This window comes from Schistocerca piceifrons, chromosome 7 (genome assembly GCF_021461385.2).
Source record: "Schistocerca piceifrons isolate TAMUIC-IGC-003096 chromosome 7, iqSchPice1.1, whole genome shotgun sequence".
Taxonomy (NCBI): Eukaryota; Metazoa; Arthropoda; class Insecta; order Orthoptera; family Acrididae; genus Schistocerca; species Schistocerca piceifrons.
The window spans coordinates 322,257,677-322,279,141 of NC_060144.1; the positions used below are offsets into that span (position 1 = coordinate 322,257,677).

At 40.6% G+C, this 21,465-nt stretch overlaps 1 protein-coding gene across 1 annotated transcript in view; it reads right to left on the reverse strand.

Moving 5' to 3' along the window:
• The window catches only part of LOC124804820 (sterol regulatory element-binding protein 1), a 94,471-nt gene extending 85,668 nt beyond the window's left edge, over positions 1–8,803 (reverse strand). Inside the window, exons 1-3 of the mRNA XM_047265160.1 lie at positions 8,678–8,803; positions 7,886–8,106; positions 7,353–7,640 (exon numbers count right to left, since the gene is read on the reverse strand). Of these exons, the coding sequence (XP_047121116.1) occupies positions 7,353–7,640; positions 7,886–8,106; positions 8,678–8,798 (630 nt within the window). The 5' untranslated portion in view covers positions 8,799–8,803. The remainder of the gene's footprint in view (positions 1–7,352; positions 7,641–7,885; positions 8,107–8,677) is intronic.
• Positions 8,804–21,465: the final 12,662 nt, after the last annotated feature.

Genomic DNA, 21,465 nt, shown 5'->3' on the forward strand with positions numbered 1-21,465 from the left:
TTTCTCCAAAGGTCTCTTTAATTTTCCTGTAGGCTGTATCTATCTTACCCCTAGTGAGATAAGCCTCTACATCCTTACATTTGTCCTCTAGCCATGACTGCTTAGTCATTTTGCACTTCCTGTCAATCTCATTTTTGAGACGTTTGTATTCCTTTTTGCCTGCTTCATTTAATGCATTTTTATATTTTCTCCTTTCATCCATTAAATTCAATATATCTTCTGTTACCCAAGGATTTCTACTAGCCCTCGTCTTTTTACCTACTTGATCCTCTGCTGCCTTCACTACTTCATCCCTCAGAGCTACCCATTCGTCTTCTACAGTAGTTCTTTCCCCCATTCCTGTCAATTGTTCCCTTATGCTGTCCCTGAAACTCTGTACAACCTCTGGTTTATTCAGTTTATCCAGGTCCCATCTCCTTAAATTCCCACCTTTTTGCAATTTCTTCAGTTTTAATCTACAGTTCATAACCAATAGATTGTGGTCAGAGTCCACATCTGCCCCTGGTAATGTCCTACAATTTAAAACCTGGTTCCTCAATCTCTGTCTTACCATTATATAATCTATCTGATACCCTTTAGTATCTCCAGGATTCTTCCATGTATACAACCCTCTTTTATGATTCTTGAACCAGGTGTTAGCTATGATTAAGTTATGCTCTGTGCAAAATTCTAACAGACGGGTTCCTCTTTCATTTCTTAGCCCCAATCCATATTCACCTACTATGTTTCCTTCTCTCCCTTTTCCTACTGTCGAATTCCAGTCACCCATGACTATTAAATTTTCATCTCCCTTCACCACCTGAATAATTTCTTTTATCTCATCATACATTTCTTCAATTTCTTCGTCATCTGCAGAGCTAGTTGGCATATAAACTTGTACCACTGTAGTAGGCATGGGCTTCGTGTCTACCTTGGCCACTATAATACGTTCACTATGCTGTTTGTAGTAGCTTACCCGAACTCCTATTTTTTTATTCATTATTAAACCTACTCCTGCATTACCCCTATTTGAGTTTGAATTTATAACCCTATATTCACCTGACCAGAAGTCTTGTTCCTCCTGCCACCGAACTTCACTAACTCCCACTAACTCCCACTATATCTAACTTTAACCTATCCATTTCCCTTTTTAAATTTTCTAACCTACCTGCCCGTTTAAGGGATCTGACATTCCACACTCCAATCCGTAGAATACCAGTTTTCTTTCTGCTGATAACGACGTCCTCTTGAGTAGTCCCCGCCCAGAGATCCGAATGGGGGACTATTTTACCTCCGGAATATTTTACCCAAGAGGACGCCATCATCATTTAACCATACAGTAAAGCTGCATGCCCTCGGGAAAAATGATGGCTGTAGTTTCCCCTTGCTTTCAGCCGTTTGCAGTACCACACAGCAAGGCCGTTTTGGTTAATGTTACAAGGCCAGATCAGTCAATCATCCAGACTGTTGCCCCTGCAACTACTGAAAAGGCTGCTGCCCCTCTTCAGGAACCACAAGCTTGTCTGGCCTCTCAACAGATACCCCTCCGTTGTGGTTGCACCTACGGTACGGCTATCTGTATCGTTGAGGCACACAAGCCTCCCCACCAAGGGCAAGGTCCATGGTTCGTGGGGGGGGGGGGGGGGGGGGGGCAATACCGGTACTCCTTGTTGATTTTATTGCACTAAATAAAGTCAACAGAATTTTATTTTTGTAAATCACATACATCCGTGAAGCTTTTTCAATAGTACACATAAATGAACTGTTAGAGAACTGAATTTTACATTCTGAAAAATTATGTTATCTCTGTAAAAAGCAAATTATCGCATAAAACTAATTTACGGGGTTTAAACTTGCATATAAAAACTGAGCTCAATAGCCAGTAAAAGAAAGGCTGCCAAATTAATATTCACTACTGAGATCTACGTCTTTCTTTACCTCCACTCAGAACACATTTAATTTTAACTAACACTAAGTATTTTGTTGGAGAAACAGAAAGGTCCTCATCACCACTGTACTGAAGTTCTTCCTCTGAATGGTCCTCTAGTTCGCTAGCAGAATTCTGATCACTGGCTACTGAATAATCATTATGTTCTTTATATACTTCTTGTTCTATGTCATTGACACCATTCTCCATCCACTGACAAAGAATTTCATCAAACTTAGAATGCGTCAAATTGTCACATTATTGCGAACACATTTTGTACTGAACTGATGAAAATAGGTGCGTACTTCATGAGACGTGGTCTAGGAGACCACATCACATGTCAACAACACGTCAGTAACAATCAAATAAGGTGATAACGCAACTAACAATAATAATTTGTAGGGTTTGTGAATAAAGGAGGGTAGCTGGTGTATAAAAACATTCTGCCATAGCTGACCTATGAGAGCGACTTAGAAATTCTGGCACGGTCTGAGAGACCACACACCGTGAGTTAAGGGTTAACAGTCTTTACCTGTTTGTTTTCTTCTAAGGAATCGAAACATTTTTATTCAGTCTTTCAATGCGTTATTTCTGTACTTAGTACACGTTTTCCTTTGCATACATGAAGTATGATTTATGGTAATGAAGTTTTAACTTTTCATCACTTTGTCCTCTGTATATTTAGCTAGTAACTCACTTGTAATCAAGTCTGGTGAACAACAGGAGCTATTGGTATAATCTTGTAAGTGTGAATTACGCTATGTAGATGGCATCTGCAACATTTCGATTTGTGTGTTTTAGTTGTAGGTGTCATTCATTCACACCCTTTGTTTACAATATGTTGTTTTTTCTTGTGGGTGATGGCTTGGATCAATTTGCTTACCAGACCTCAACAGGTCTCGTACAGATAGCAAAACCATTAATGGGCATGTTAAGGGATTGGATCATGTTGTACACTAGACCTTGAAGATTGCAATACTATTTTTTTGATCAGTGCTATCACATCAGAACAGTAGCATCAGATCTATTTTGTAGCCCAAGGTCTATTTTAGATTATAAAATTATAGTTTGATTTTGGCTTAGTGACGACAACAAATGTGTCACATGCAGAAACTTTTGTCTTTAATGAGGGTCTGTAATTACATATTTAACTATAGCATATCCATGGTTTAGGCTGGTTGGAATGTCATAGTTTGTTTCAGAAATGGAGAAAACAAGTACCATAATATTTTTTTACATAAACTACAAATTACATAGTTACAATATTAGAGAAGGAAAGTTGCTACTCACCAAATAGCAGAGATGCTGAGTTGCGATAGGCACAACAAAAACAGACCTGCAACACAGTCATGAACCTTTCCTCCAGAAGCCTTAGTCCCACAGAAATATCAGTCCTTTCCACAAAGGCCGCACCTTTTGCCCCACCCCCAAATTCAATCATGTAGGGCTTTTTAAAGACCTTCTCTCCTTCTCCAGGTCCGTACAGTGGAAACACTTTTTCACCACCAACTCAACCAATGAGACTCAAACAAAGACCTATACTGAACCTTGCCCAACTCAGCTCACTCCTCTATCCAACCGTGATCCACCCCCACTGCCTCCAAACCACCCTCTGTTAACTTTCCAGAATTTCTTAACCTCGAACCTTGCTTCACCATTATTCATCAAATCCCTCAACATACACACTAACATTACATCCGCAGAAAGAACTTCAGTACACCATCTAAAAACTAATCCTGACCTTATAATCCTACCTGCAGACAAAGGCTCCACCACAGTTGTTTTGAACCCCAAGGATTACGTGGCGGAAGGACTCCATCAGCTGTCAGATACTTCCACCTACAAACCATGCCACAGTGATCCCATTCCAACAATCCAGCAGGATCTCCAGTCACTACTCAAATCCTTAGGCCCATCACAGAAACTCTACCCAGAGTCCGCCACTCTACTTACCCCTATCATTCCCCGCACTCCCATCTTCTACATGCTTCCTAAAGACCATAAACCCAACCACCAAGACGACCCATTGTGGCCAGTTACTGTTCCCCCACTGAGAGAATCTCTGCTCATGTAGACCAACACCTTCAACCTATTACCCGGAACCTATCCTCCTATATAAAAGATACCAAGCATTTCCTCCACCGACTCTCCACAGTTCCTGTCCCTCTATCACACGGTGCCCTGTTCATGACTATTGATGCCACCTCCCTGTACACTAACATTCCTAATGCCCATGGCCTTACTGCTATTGAACATTACTTTTCCAGACGCCCTATAGATTCTAAACCAACATCCTCCTTCCTAGTCACCGTGACTAACTGTATGATCACCCACAATTACTTCTCTTTTGAAGGCATTACCTACAAACAAATCTGGGGTATGGCTATGGACACCTGCATGGCACCATCCTATGCCAACCTATTCATGGACCATCTAGAGGAAGCTTTCCTAAAAACACAGAATCCTAAACCCCTCACCTGGTTCAGATTCAGTGATGACATGTTTGCTATCTCTATGGAAGGTGAGGACACCCTATCCACATTCTTCCAGAACATCAACAACTTCTCCCCCATTTGCTTCACCTGGTCCTACTCAACCCAACAAGCCACCTTCCTAGATGTTGACCTTCATCTCAGAGATGGCTACATCAGTACCTCTGTCCATATCAAACCTACTAACCACCAGCAATACCTTCACTTCGACACTTGGCACCCATTCCATACCAAGAAGTCCCTTCCGTACAGCCTAGCCACCTGTGGTCATCGCATCTGCAGTGACGAGCAGTCCCTCTCAAAGAATACCAAAGGTCTCAATGAAGCCTTCACTGACAGTAATTATGCACCCAACGTTGTACAAATCCAAATCTCCCATGTCTTATCTTTCCAGTATGCCACCACCACCCAAAGTCCCACAGTCTGGCCACAGAGGAGCATTCCCCATGTAACTCAGTACCATCCGGGATTGGAGCAACTTAATTACATTCCCTGCCAGGGTTTTGATTACCTCACGTCGTGACCTGAAATGAGAAATGTTCTTCCCACCACTCCTTCAGTGGTATTCCACCGTCCACCGAACATACACCATATACTCACCCATTCTTACACAATCACTGCTCCCAACCACTTACCTCATGGCTCATGGCCCTGTAACAGACCTAAATGCAAGATCTGTCCCATACATCCTTCTACCACCACCTACTCCAGTCTGGTCACTAACATCACCTATCCCATCAAAGGCATGGCTACATGTGAAACCAGTCATGTGATTTACAAGCTAAGCTGCAACCACTGTTCTGCATTCTATCTAGGCATGACAACCAACAAGCTGTCTGTCTGTTGAATGGCCACCCACAAACTGTGGTCACAAAACAAGTGGACCACCCTGTGCTGAACACACTATCAAACACGATATCCCTCATCTCAATGACTGCTTCACACCCTGTGCCATATGGATCCTTCCCACCAACACCAGATTTTCTGAATTGCGCAGGTGGGAACTTTCTCTGCAATACATCCTATGTTCCTGTAACCCTCCTGGCCTCAACTGTCGTTGGTCACTGTCCTCATCCATCCAGCCCCTTCCCTCTTCCCATTCCAGCACTACATAGCCGTCATTTCACCACCACAACCAGTCTTTTAATTTCTCTCCTTTCTGTTACTTAAACCCCCTTCCCTCCCCACCTTCTCTCCTGTCCTCTGTCTAAACTTTCCACCACCCCCACCATACTATCCTTCCCCATCCCTGCCCCAGCCTCCTCCTTAACCCCACCCAGTCACCACTCATATCAAGCACTGGTGCTGCTGCTTGCACTGTAGTTTCAGTTCTTTAAGCCTGCAGACGTGTGCAAGTTGCATTTGCGTGAGTGCGTGTGTGTATGTGTGTCTATTGCTGACAAAGGCCTTAATGGCCGAAAGCCATAATTGTCCTCCTTTTTGTTGTGCTTATCGCAACTCAGCATCTCCGCTATAAGGCGAGCAGCAACTTTTCTTCTCTAATATTGTCACATTCCATCCTGGAGTTTACATATTTACATTTATGTACCCAATGAAACTCCTTATTTTCTCATTTGTAGAATTCTTCATGCTGTTAGTAACAAGAACTATCACCCAAAACCCCTTTTCAACAGAACGCCTGTTAATTTGACAGTACATGTTTTGGTAATGTTTAGTGTCAGTGAAATCATAAACAGGTCACTTCTCAGGGCTTGAATCTCCACCCTGCCAATGTCTAAAGTCTTTCAGAGCTGACTGCATCCCCCCCCCCCCCTCCCCACGCAATCAGACAGAAAATCCATGCTACACAAGACAAGTCACAAGTTCCAGTTAAGTCCGTATAACTTCAATAATATTCAATGCACATGCACATAGCATTCAAAACTGTCAGTATCACAAGCCTGTGTTTCAACTCCCGCTGACTTAATATGGAATTCAAATATTTCTTTAATGATATACACACTAAAATGGGTAATGTGGCTGAAAAAGCTGTAAGAAATATGAACAGCACAAACAGATAAGTAGCATGAACAATGACCATAAAATGGAAGCTTGAAGACATTGTTGGACATAATGTATAGTTTACATTTTATACAACCCACAAGCTGTGTGGCCAAAGCGGAGAGAGAGCTCGGAGTTGAAATGCAAAGAAATGAGAACACATCAGGTCACAGACACTTTGTAATTTAGTTTGTTCAACACATGACCACCTATGACTGACAATCTTTAGGTAGAGGCGGCTTATGGCACATAAGCCTAATACGAATGTTGGTCTTCAAATTAAATTACTGATTGCACACTTTTACTAGGCACCTGAGCAGAGTATGCTGGGAGCAGAAGCTCGCAATCGGCTGCTGAGACAACCCCTCCTCCGCCTCCCAAAACAGTCAGCTTATAGCTAATAACAGAAATGAATGTGTATTGTACTAATCCATCACTAATGTAACACGAAGGTAATGACAAGTCACTGAAGTACCAAGTAGAACCTCTTTGCTTATTTTTTGTATTAACAATCACTAGCATCAACTTTGGCCGGTGACCTAAGAAATATGGCAAATGGCGTAAACAATATGGTGACTATGACGTGATCTTATTGATGATTTTTCGAATGGGCCAAGCTACGGATTTGTTACCTTCCAGCCTAACCTATACCTTGGACTAAGCTACAAATCGGTATCACCAAAACCCGTTTTCCTATTGTTCCACATTCGTTAGTTTAGCCAATAAACAACAAAACTGTATACATGCACCAAAAGGTGATCTTAAAGTAGCCATTAACATTATGTCATTGGCCAAAGCCAATGACTTGTAGGCCTACTGAACATTCATCTTGATCCCACTACAGTTACATGGCAAGAGGTTGGTCAACTTCCACCAATCAAAGAAGGGCCAACGTAAAGCACGTGAACAGCAAATGCTATTGAATGGCGACTGGTTTGTCATGTCCTACTTACCTGCTGCACTTTATCAGACGAAACTTGTCCCATTCCTTGAAGAGTGAGAAGTTGATTTAACTGGCCTGGAACCTTCTGTAGCACAGGAACAGTAGTTTTTTGTGTAGTGGGAGCTGGTGCCACTTGCTTCACTATAGGCTGTTGCTTACGTGGCTGAACATATTGAATGCGAGGTCCAGCAGGAGTTGCTTGCTGGGTAGCTGGATGCAACAACTTTGGTGTCTGCTGAAGAGACGTCTGAGAGACGCATGTTGGTATTGCGGTTTGGCTCCTAGTTGTCTGCGAAATCTAAATAGCAAATAAAGTACTGGTAAATAGCATACTTACATCACAGTATTCAGTTTTCTCCTTATGAATAACACAAGAACTGCCCATTCATCATTACACTCACACAACAAAGGAATGACTTTGTTCTACCTTGTAACTATCTATATTACATGAATAATGAACAAATAACAATTGACAAAATACAAGCAATATGTTGCATTTTAACTGCAAACAAAGGAACAAAAACAGATCTGTCATTAGTTTACTTGTTGCTGAAATGCCAGTCCAGAGTTCTGAAGTTGTGGAGCTGTTTTCTGATGATCCACTGCCTGTTGCTGAACGACAGTATTTGGAAATGGCACAGAGCTCGATACGTTCATAAAGTCAAATGATTCATCTTCTTCGGTCAGTTGCGACAATAGGGCGTCATCGGCAAATATGTTACTGTTCTTGGAGAACAACTCATTCTCGCAGTTTGATATCAGATCTGCAAAATATAATAAACTCCTAATATCAAGAAAAAATATGTCATACATAAGTGTCGCTAAATTTCATATGAGTTCTGCGACAATCTATATAATACTTCTAAAGAATACTACTAGTAATAACTGAAACGGCATACTTTACTAGGTAATGCTGCTACGAATAGTCACTGTCTCTTCTCTCCTCGTAATGGCACACTTTATATTTTTACGATTAATCATGTTTAAATGTTAATAAGACACTGTATGTTTGATTAAAAAACAATTCTCTTTCTACCAACACGACAAGCAATATAGTGATATATCAGTCCCAATATTTGTAACATGTGCAACCGACAACCGTGATTACTGCAACACAAGCGCGTACATAAAAGAAAATTAATATATAAATAAACACAACAAAATATCAACACATTCTTGCAGAACACTAGCACGTGCTGCGTGCTATGATTGGTATGTCACTGCAAAGGGGGAAAAAAAAGAAACGAGAAACCAAACTCCACGTTCAGCAGACGAACTTAAATAAGTACCAAGCAAGTTTCACTGAAAATGACATGAGTCTACACTGTTGATTACCATCTAGGTTGTTAATGTCGCTGATATTAAACGTGTCACTCATCATCGCGAAGCTGTTTTCGTTATCATACTCTGCCAACTCCTGTTGCTGTGAAACATTCCACCCTCCCGGGTCCGCCATGTTTACGAATTAATCAAAACACCTTTCGTCAGCCAATGGCGTGGACGCTAGGAATCAGACGATTTTACGTCACAGGCGATGTACGTAGAAGTTGGAATTGAAGGTATTGTTGTGGCACAGCAGTCGAACAGTTTGTGTGTAGCACAGAACAGCAATTTCCACATTCAAATATTTGCGCCAACTTGTCTGTACAGAAAGTGTTTGTAGATACAAGTGCTTGCGTGTTAATGAATCACTGACTGAAAAAATTGTCTGTGTTACTGTCTGTACTCGGCGGCGCGAAGTCTGGCGTGCTTGAATTGACGCAGTCCGCATTAGGGTAAATCCGAACTACTCCCGGAATGTTATTACTAAGGTCCTTCCAAACGCACCGATTTGTCAGCGCCAAAAGCTGCGCACATCAAATGGCGTAGACAATAATTGCATGTGAACCACAGACGTATGTGCCTGTGGTGCGAACAAGCGGTTTGCGCAGCTGATCAAATTAGATTAGTTTAGATTAGGTTCAATTTTCGCTCCATAGACCCAAAAAAATGAGATGATTCTCGAAGGTGTGGAACATGTCAGAAAGTATAACATAAAAGCATAATGCATTTAAATATAATACTGACTACCCTGATGTTTTGTCAGGAGATTGTCGAAATAGACGAATACAATGTGGTAAACTGGAACGCTAATCTGAGGGTCTAAATCACATCTGTGCAGACAGGTCGGAGCATGTGGTCAGAAGATCACAGCAAAGCTGGTGCGCGAAACATGTTTGAGTCAACTGTTTGTTCAGTCTCACGTTTCACGCACATGTGTGGGTACAGTGAATTTTAAAGTAACAGATATACGTCAGTGCTCTAGAGAGTTAATTGGCGAATTTATTGAAATGTACGGGAGTCATACACGTCCGTGCAAAATTAAGAGCAGGGAATACAGCGACAGAGTTACAAAGACAGCTGCCTGTAATTCTTTAGTAGAGGATTTTCGATCGGCTGACAGTACGGCGAACAGGAAAACGGCGATAGCACCAATTAATTTGTCGTGGCGAATTTACCGTAACGAGACAAGAAAATTAACGAAATCTATTCGATATGACGCTGGAGGATTGCTAGTGCACTTTAACCCAAGTACTGACCATTTCCATAACCTTATGTGACTGTAGCAAAAGCAAGTAGGTTTCATTTCTTTCTAAAGAACAGTGTGGTCAGAACATTGTGTTAACCTGGTGGTGGAACACCTTGAAACAATGCCATAAGCGTCAGATAACTTCACTTTTTTTACTTCCTAACATAATATGTGGTTCTTAACTACAGTGATTTGGAGGTGAACTGTGGAATTCACTATCACAATACTAGAACTAAAACTTTCCAAATAAACTATGACCATACAACTAGAATTCAGAAAAGAGTTTTATATTCTGATGCAAAAATCTTTAATACGTTGCTGGAAGCCTTCAGTAATTTACAAGTACGCTTGTGTGCACTGTATATCGACTTTCAGAATTATTATGGAAGTGGCTGGCACGTATAAACACACTGCGAAGCGATTCTTTATTGCATATAAGGAGTGCAGCAGCATATTAAAAACTACACGAAGTCATCTTTCGGATGATGATGGTGTTTGGTTTTTGGGGCGCTCAACTGCCCGGTCATAATCGCCTGGCCATCTTTCGGAGTTACTTCCGCCAGTGTAATTAGCAGAATAAATAAAGACCAACCTTGAACTTTGTAAAAGCTGTGTCTGTAATAATATATCAAAATGTATCTGCAAGTAAACTTTTGGAATGATTTTTTATTTAATTTATTTATTTTTTCATCCATAAACAAATTTCTTTATATGGATGTCGTCATTATACATACATGTGTACCTTATTTTGTCATATAAGGTAATGAAATACAAGCTATATATAATAAATTCATAATATATATATATATGTATATTACACACACAACTTATCATTGAATTACATAATGCAGAAGAACCTGCTTCAATCAAAAGAAATATATTACAAGACTCCTCTAATACTTGTATGGGTAAATTACAATCTAGTATGTCCACTTTATAATTTTTTTAACCTGATTATTTATTTATGCAAATTTTATGGTGCATGATTTCTCTAATCGAGTAAAAACTATTTTTTAATAAATATTCTTTAAGGAATGCTTTAAATTTACAGAGTTCCTTTATGCTTTTGATTTCTTTTGGCAATTTATTGTATATCTTGACACCTTGGTAAAACATAATGATTTGGGTTTTAAGTTTTATTCATTCTGTCTAGGTACAAGCAATTACAGTTTCTGGTTTGGTGATCATGTATGCAGCTGTTTGCTAAGTACTGCTCAATATTTTTGTGAATAAAAAATGTAGCTTGCAAGATATATTCACTTGGGATTGTCAGAATACCCCACTTTTATAAATAGTTCACTGCAGTGTGCTCTTTGTGACTCTTGCTCATTAATCTGACAGCTCGTTTTTGCAATCTGAACACATATTTCACATTTTGGGCATTTGCACCCCAGAATATTGTGCCATAACTTATTATAGAATGTATGTCTGCAAAAAATGTCATTCTCTGGCATGAACTATTGCACTCAGTGACTAATATTCGTAAGGCATAGCATGCCGTGCTAATTTTTTTCCCAAGCATCCTAATATGTTCATCCCATTTTAATTGTTGATCAACATACATACCCAAAAATTTTATGCTGGCTACACACTCTACAGTTTCATTTTGAACTTTAAGTTTTGTCATATTCGGTTTTTTCTTTACACGGAAGTTTATGTTATTAGTCTTCTTCACATTAAGAGTTACTTTGTTGTTATTTGACCAGTTGTGAACTTCCATAAGTGCCTTTTCAGCTTTTACATTTAACATTTCTGGTGTCTTGTTTGTAGTTATTATATTGCTGTCATCAGCAAACAACACTGATTCTCCTTGCGTTACCCACTGTGGGAAGTCATTAATATAAATAATAAATAGTATTGGGCCTAACTACACTATCGATGTAGTTACATTGCACTGACATTTTATTATTTTATTTTGTTATTAACATGACACGAGACAGTACTTTAAGCCTAGTTTACGCGACAACACTGGCTTGCGCCATTCGTTGCGTGAAACGAGTTGTGCGCAAATGGTTTCGTATATAGCTGTAGACACGCCGCCATCAGTGCACACTCCAGTTTCATCGTTTGTGAGTGCCGCATATGCTTCTCTAAAATGAAAGTTTTGGCAGCTGTACGAGTTGTAGCGGAGATAATGATTCTTTGCGTGAAATTGTTGCATAAGAAAAAAGATAAAAGTATTAAGAGACGTGTTTGGGTTCGTGAACGGATCTGGAAAAGACGTAAGCTCGGTTGCTCGCCGACCTTGTTGAAAGAAATTGCAGTGGAAGATCCAAGAAGCTATTTTAGTCACCTCCTAATGTCGTATTGTAATAGTCACGCAAACCGAAATGCTTTGCCGCAGAATGTGTATCGTCGCTGTAAACAAAATCGATATCTGGCTCCATGACAGATTTGCGCTTATTTCCTCGACCTAAAATACATTGCGAGAACAGAAACTACATAGCGTTTTGTACTTTACCCATCACTTCGTCCCTGCTGTAACTAAGTGACCAATGAAAAATCAAAACTGGAAGGCAAATCGGAAATCGCGATGTTTCACCCTCTTTCAGGATTATATTCGTTTGCTTGTTAAAGTTATTTTTTGGCGCATTGAAAATTTATCACAAGGATACCACCCCTTGTAGGATTTCTTATAATTAAATATCAGTTAACGACGCTTCGAAGTAAAATGTCATCAGTAAATTCCAATATCAACAATTGCTTTGTTTATAACGCTCAATGTTTGAAGTAGCTGTATGGTTAGAGGCGTCATATTCCTGTGTTCTGGTTCATAGGTTCGTCGCTTGTTGTATATCAATTTTTTTTCAATTTTCGTGTTTTTAATATATTAACATTTGTCTGTCTTTTTCGACTATGTCACAATTTCCATTGGTGCAGTTAGGCAGGAACCTAAGACTGCTGCTTAAATTGCTGTGAGTGAATGAGCAGCAATGGCATATGTAGAAAGGAAAGTGCCTAAAAGCGGACCCCCATTTCTTTTTTATTTAACACATAGAAAAGAGTAAAAAAACTGTTTTAAAAGTGTGTAATATTTATTTTATAATGTTATGCGCCATTTACATTTTATAAATAGTGAATAAACGAAAAGCTATTAGGAAAAACATTTTTAAAAACTTTACACTTATCTAGTTCAAAAAATAGCTCCCAAAGTCGAATCCCAAAAACAAATAGTCAAATTAGCACTAAACTAAATCAGAAGAAGGTATTAAATCGGAGAAAACATTATAGATGTAGTGTAGGTATAGTATAACATCTTTCAGAAAGTTTTAGAATTTCTGTGTGTTTTCTTTGCTGAAACAAACAGCCCTGCTGTAAAATATTACTGTAGGACTGATTTATGAGAGTTTAGATTTGTGTCATTTAGGAACTACCGACATTTTCCCAGCAATTTCGTCGAAAGGTGTTCAGTGTTGTTTCTCTCTGCCAGTTCTGTAGCCATTCTTCACAAGTCATTGCGAGAGAGCATGAAGAAACAAGCTTCCATAACAAGATAGTACTAAATCAGGCTCTTCTTCAAGATTTTTAACCCAAAGTGTAGCTCAGGCCCTTTTTGTTTTTGCTGCTTCATCAGGTATACTGTACTTCTCAGTGTACACCCTCATAAGAATTGTTTTTGCAACATAAACTGCTCAATGGCCTTCTTTCAACTCACCGGTTTCTGAACTATATCAGTAAGTAGCTTCAGTCATTTTAGATAGACTCCACTTTTTTATCAGCCCTTCCTATTACCCTCTTGGAATCAGCAAGAGAATAAGAGTATGTACTAATACAGGAAGACGTTAAAAGTAAGGGGTCCAGTTTAAGCAATTTTAGGAAGTCCAGTTTACGTGAGTAACGCTTGCCTTTGGTAACAGAATAATTTTTTTTAATCTAAATAAAAAAGTAAAAAAGTTTGATACAACAAATGCATCGAGGTACAACAGAGATACCAAAATTTTACACTCTGTGTAAAATAACTGCACTCAATATAATTTATTTGGCACCCATTTGATAGAATTCACAATACAGGGATTGTTTTTACTACTGCACTGTAAAGTACACCAAACATTCACGGAAGAATCTATTATAGAAGCTTCACTGTATAAAACAGCAATACGAAAAAGACAGTACACATCTATATATATAAAAGAAAGTCGTGTTAGTTACACTATTTATAACTCAAGAACGGCTGGACCGATTCGGCTGAAAATTGGTTGAGAGGTAGCTTTGAACCAGGAGACGGACATAGGATACTTCTTTCGACTGCTATAAAATGTGGTATAACAAAAACGCATTTGGCATAGAATAACAAAACGCAAATGTCAGCTAAACGTCACTATAAAACGTGGTATAAAAAAACTCATCTGATATGGAATAACAAAACGCAAATGACAGCTAAACGTCTATGGTTAAGTATCAGTATATATCATTAATTAAAAATTTAAAGAAATAATTTGTATTTTCTTTGAATCATCATTAACAATGCCGTGACCAAGACGATCGAATATTTCTCGTCAAAGCCATAATGCAAGAAGGGTACAAAACATTGCAAACGAAAGGCCTGAAGAAGAACAACAAATTGCCCGTGAAGATCGCCGCGTTAGTATGGCTTGACTTCGTGCTTCTCAATCACAAGTGCAAAGTGAGGCAGCCCGTGAAACGGCTCGGTTGGCAATGCGAAATCATCGAGCGAACAACAGAGATCAACATATAGATAATTTTCGACGCACAAGAAGAGATTTTTCACGTGATGATTTGAATCGAGCAGCGTTTAGATACGATTGCACCACTGATTACTGCTTGCATCCTTGCATTTTCATTGAGCTGATGGACGTTGTTTGCGAGTACTGTGGCGCATGGAAGTTTTCCAGAGAAATGCACGGATTGTGCTGCCTTAGTGGGAAAGTGAAATTGCCATTATTGACCCCGCCACCTAAGCCATTGCATTCATTGCTATGTGGCGAAACACCCAAATCACCTCATTTTCTTACAAACACCCAAAAATACGATAGTTGTTTCCAAATGACCTAATTTGGTGCAGACAGTATATGTGGCATGTTCATGGGTTGGAAGACCAGCTGCATTGTTTGTTCTTGTGCCTGATAATAAAACAAAAAATGTCGTGTACCACAAGGTACTTAATTGAAGAGCGGAAGGTATGCACCAAAAAACATAAAGAATAAAGAATCATTAAAATACTTAATTTTTTATTTGTATTTCCTAATAAAAAATTGAACTTAACATCCAAAATCTGATTATTTATTTGCTCTAAGGCGGAACAGAGTTCGTCAGGTCAGCTAGTTATTTTCATAAACAAGTACAATCGTCACAAATAAATATAAGTTTCAGAGGAAACATTTTTCACACATAAGTAAGCAAATTTTCAAAGAAGCAGCACTATTTTAGGTAGGCAATAAAAACCAGCTGTTTCCAGTTTGGAAATTAAAGTCAGTTTCACACACACAACTAATGTGGCACCACACCTTGTGGCTTTCTGTAGTGGCAGGATGTCACAAATTCTATGTAGTTGCACAGCTTTCAGTATCGCGTCCATTGAAATTATAAGAGTGGGTATGAATGTTATAATGCAGGTAATGGTATTAAGACTGTGACAATAGTTAAATACAAAGAAGATAGAACCTAAATGTTGGATCTGAAAACAGATTTTGCACAGGGAAAAACCTTGGACCACAAACACATTTATAAAAGGAATAACACTTGCAGACGAAAATGCTGTTTGTAATGGAAAAATAACCAACAGCTGGCATGTAAATATCATGACCATATATGCCACCATTTCAAGATTTTAGAATCTTACTGTATTCGTTGATATAGATATTTTGAATATCTAATTTTTAGTTTAACAGCTGTAGTCGGGAGCTATTTCCAGTCTTTAATACACAATTTACACAATGCTTGGTCTTGCAAATCGTGTAGTTTATATGGCTCTGGATAGCTGATACCAGTAGGACCCAAAATTACTGATGTAGTGTATGGTCGAGAACGCATCATTTTTTAACTACGGAAACTTGGCACCATGAGCTCCGATTGGCCATGGGATTGCCATGTTAACATTTGTCAGTTGACGGGCAGTGCTATGGTTGTCAGTTCACACATGCAAACGTCTCTCGTTCTGTCACTGCCCCAATGTGACTTGCACACGTGTCGAATAGGTCTTGTTGTTTGTCTCCACTTCGTGTCAGAGGCATTCACACATAAGCTTCGCTTCGGAACACACACGTCACATGTGATTTAGTCATACAGTAAGCATGGTGGCACAGTATATGGGTTTTGTTTAGGGACTAACCAAGTGTGGACGCATCGCGATGTCTGGCAGGCAAAGTATATGCGGTCATGAGTTATCCAGAGCATCTGGAAACAGTGCAGTCCCGTGGCCAATCTGAGCATGTGGCACCAAGTTTCTGTAGTTTAAAAATTGCATGTTATCGACCTACACAACATTAATAACTTTGGTTCCTACTGGCATCAGCTATACAGGATTAAAATTTCATGACACAGTTTTTCACTAAATGTGTTTGCCTTTGTAAGTTACGAATTAATAGGTGACAGAAATATTTATTGCAGTAGGTCACCATAAGAAACGTTACACTGTCTGCGGAGCTATGAACATAGTTTATTGTGTTTTTATCCAAAGAGTTACAGCAAAAAGGTACAATGTTTTAAATGGAACAATAGTTGTTTCTATCATGCACTGGAATCAGTAACACCAACTGTGTATATATCAATTTAAATTACATTCTTATCACTTTTAGTTTGCGAGCTACAACCTTTCAGAATTTTTTGGACATATGCCACACATGCTGCACATAACGCAATGCTCCTTCTAAATGTGGTGCCGCCGAGTTGTAACGTCGCCGGTGTTATGGAGCGAGAAGTTTCCTCGACGCACTGTTAGACTGCCGACTGTCGCCGGACACGGCCGTATACCCGACAACTCGAGCCACACAAACGGGTCTCAATATACTGCAGTTACTGACATTAGATGAAGATGGCATACACAAAGAACGAGTACACTGACATGCTGCAGATGCTCGGCGAGTGCCAACTCGATGCCACTGAAGCAGCCATGGCATATGCCTTGAGATATCCTTGGTGAAGAGCTCCATCAGCCATTACATTCTTACGTGCCAAACAACGACTTCGGGAAACAGACCGCTTGGTAATGCACTGCAATAATAGATGAAGAACTGCAAGAAGTGAGGAGACGGAGGTGTTTGTTTTAGCTGCAGTACACCACGATCCTCATGTCAGCTTACGAGCCATTGCTGCAGGCGCTGGTGTCAGTCTCACATCTGTGTAGTGTATAGTACATGGCCACAGGTTTCACCCGTACCACCTGTCACTGACCCAGGAGCTGCATGGGAACGATTTCCGTGCGAGAGTTACGTACTGTGAATGGGCCATGAGTAATTTCACACTGGAGTCTTTACAAGGTGTTATGTTCTCTGATGAGTCTACGTTCACACATTATGGTGCAGTGAATCACCATAACATCCACTACTGGGCCGCAGACAATCCTCGCTGGGTACGACCTGTCGACCGTCAATGTAGGTGGTCTATTAATGCATGGTGTGGAATCCTTGGGGATGAAATCATCGGTCCCCACTATTTCCCAGGTACACTCACAGGTGAGTTGTATCGCGAATGTATAGTCGACAGTTTGGGTGGCCTCCTTGAACATGTATGTCTACCCAGCCCATTCGACGCAGCTTGGGTGGTCTCCTTGAACCTGTATGTCTACCCAGCCCATTCGACGCGTGCTGTTGTGGAAGAACTAAACAACAGGTTTGCAGGAAGGTGGTTGGGGCGCATGGTCCTCTTTCATGGCCCTCAAGGTTGCCTGATGTAACACCATTAAATTTCTTTTTGTGTGGATATCTAAAGGATCGTGTTTATGTCACTGAGCCCACATCCCAAGATGATCTAAAACGGTGCATCGAGGATGCATGTTGCTCCGTGACACTGGCGATCTTACATCTCGTCCATGGATCCATTAGAAGGCGCATTGCTTTGTGCATTCAGGAACATGGACATACATCTGAACATCTCATTTAAATTAACTTCCACAGCCAGAGCATCCATCACCCACCACACAGCCATGTATTATGTACAGTTTGTGGTATCTACCCCTGAAACTTTGAAGGGTTGTAGCTCCCAAACTAAAGGTGGTAGGAATGCAATTTAAATTGATGTATACACAGCTGGTGTTACTGATTCCAGTGCATGATAGAAACAATTATTGTTCCATTTAAAAATTGTATCCTTTTTTCCGTAACTCTTTGGATAATAACACAATAAACCGCAGGGTGGAGCACGAAATGTATTACCAATTGTTTCTTTCACATTTTACGTCACACATTGGATATCCCACTGGGGTCTCTACAGCAGTACCAGCAGAGCTTGGAAAAACAAATGAGTTACGAAATGACGTGTAATGCACGATACCGCGTCTAGGAGATTAGTAAGCAGCAATGGCTGACAATGGAAGAATGACGACACAGCAAAGATCGGCAGTTGTGTTACTTTTTCATGAATCGAAAAGCCTTGTTGTGACTCAGAGTCGTTTTCGACAACAGTTTAACACACGATGCGTCCCTTGGAAGAAGACCATCCACAGGTTGTACGATAAATTTGTACAGGAAGCAACAGTATTGGAAGCGGAGCGACCTCGGCCTAAGCCTGTTTGTTTGCTGGAGAATATTGAAGCGGTACGAGAAGTCCCAGGAAATCGTGTAGAAAGGCAGCAGTGCAACTGGGAATATCCAAACGCTCCGTTCAACGCATTCTTAAAAGTGACCTCCATACAAGATGACCTGTGCACAGCAGGTCACTGAAGAACACAAGCAGCAGAGTCTACTGTTTGCTCAGTGGGCGGAGGCTAGGGAAGAAACTCTCAACAACGTTTGGGTTTCAGACAAAGCGCATTTTCATTTAGACGGTCCGGTTAACAAACAAAATGTACACTTTTGAGCCACCGAAAACCCACAAGTGCTTCATGAACGACAACATTATGCTCTGAGGATTACAGCGTGGGCAGCAATTTCCAGTCATAGACTTATTGGACCCTTTTTCTTCGACGAAACTGTGAACAGCGAGCGTTATTTGAGCATGCTTTGTAATAGCTTCATTCCACATACATACTGCAAACACTGTGTTGGAGCGAAGACGAGCGTCTCGTTCGAAGAATTCAAAAATGCCTTCTTGGGCAAGTATTGGTCTAAAGAAACCCAAGAAAGGATCAAACAAGAAATTATGATGTCCAGAGATAGGGGCAGGGTACCGGAGTCCGGTCAAATTTTTTGAAAATATGAAAAAAAGGAACCAGTACCTAGACAACCCATGTAGCAGTGCGGAAATCAACAGATTATGCTACATGAAACTTCTCATCTTGTTTCAATAATCACTTGCCGGTCGTTGTGGTAGTGATACTGAGGTATTTAAGGGTATTTTGCGCGAACTGTAAAATCGCATTTCAAGAGGAACAGGCGCGGGAGAAACGCCGACAGCGTGAACAAAATAACAACCGTCGCAATAATGGTCCTCAGTGGGATAGTAGGTCAGTGCCGAACTACAACGGCCACAATCAAAATAAGAGTAATGGCAACTCGAAAAGAAGGTACACAGAAGATGAGCGACACTCTCCGGTGCAACATAATAAATTACAAAGGACGTGGGGCGGTAATCAGCAATCGGGAAGGAACAGGAATATTGGTTACCAAAATAACAACCAGGAAGTTGTCGAAGTCCGCCCTCTGAAGCCTGGTCCATCCCACATTAACGGGCAGGATTACGAATGACTAGACCAGTGCGCGGACGTAGTAAATATAGGCTTAGAATAAGGGTTTTGTTAAAGTGTCTTGTTTTTTTGTGTATATACTGAGCTTAGTGGTAGAATGTCTCGATTATATGTGCCGATATTTTGCGTTTTCATTATTAATAATGATATCTCGCCTCTAGATGTGGTGAAAGTAAAGTGCACTAGAGTATTTTGTAAAAACGCATGATTAAAGAATGGAAAAAACAAGTATTTCTGGGTGTACCCCTAAAAAAAAAGATGGATTAGGAACTCTGTAAATTACAGAAAAGTTCCCCATAGTTGTATTTCCGTCATTGGAGAACATATTTAAGGTGGCCAGTCCCGTAGGTCGTTACGAGGACGCACCAACGCATCTTGTATGCCCATGAATACATAAGAGGTGGACAGCTACGCACAGTTGCGTGAATTAGTGCACCCAGTGCATGTTAAAAAGAACCGGATGTAATCATCTACAGAGTGAACAGCAGCATTGATACGCCAGAAATACTTGTTGATACCAAGATAGTGTAACAACTGTGAGTGTAACATTGTGACATTGCTAATCCGAAACATGTTCACAGGCCTTATAAAACCATTCGTGACAAAAGGAGAAAACGGGAAGAAAATAGAGGAGAGAAGAAGTGTCGCAATAGAACACAATAAAGGGCACTAACCAAACTTCGAACAAAAAATCTTGGTAAGACTGACACATGTCTAAGTTTGTTGTGTCTTTTACATGTTCGCAGGCACAATAAGAGGGACGTCTGCCACATAGGGAATTCAGAAGAAAAAACAAGATTAGAGGTAAAAAGTAATAAATAGTAGATATGTAGTCGGGTTGGCCAACACCGTGTTAGTCGTAGGAATTGGTGGTTAGAAATGGTGATGGGATCCTGTCCAGATAATATGGATTCCCTACCCCTTGATTGTGTGTGTGTGTGTGTGTGTGTGTGTGTGTGTGTGAACGACTGTGAAGCAAGTTGTCTTGTACATTTTTTATGTTTATGTATAAAAAAATGTATGGTACTGATGGTTAAACATGAGCACTTTCCATGTACTAAAATTAGTTGTCTTAGTGTGTTAAGGTGGTGTAACTGAGCAAGAGGGAGTTGAAGCTACGACACCTGGCACACCACTCACGAACTGCCAAGGAACGAGGACGACAGCAATGAAGGGAGCACAAAGCTGACGATGATGATGGCATGCAAACCACGCCCTGAATCAACGGGCCGGTGGTCAACTCAGCAGCCAAGGAGAGCTGAGATCCAGCACCTCTGTGTATGACAAAGAGGTCAGTCCTGGTCTCTCTACACAGTGCGGATCAGGGGCAGCAATGAAGAGGTACAAGAAGGTTTCTATATTTGTTGCTCACCACGTCAGGTGGAGCGACAGCCCAGCTGACCTTTTGTGCCTAATGACACCAACTTTGAGGGCGTGAGCAAAAAATAGGCTCTCATCTGATCACGGTCCCTCCCTTGCCCTAAAGCGTCTATAGAAGGGGCAATGACCTGTGGCTGAGCTGCGAGAGGTCACCAATCACAGATGCACCGATGGGATCTTGGGCGTGTCGGACAAGATGTCAACAATGAGCTCTTAGGTGAGAGCCATCCTGCCTCAAAAAGATGCGGGTGCCTGTGGCGCCATCTCCATAATCGACGTCGCTCTCTTCTCAGCCGTTAGCCATCCCTCAACTTGCTAGTCAGAACTAATGTCACTTCCGTTCCTGCAAGAAACTTGTGCCGTGTGTGTGTGTGT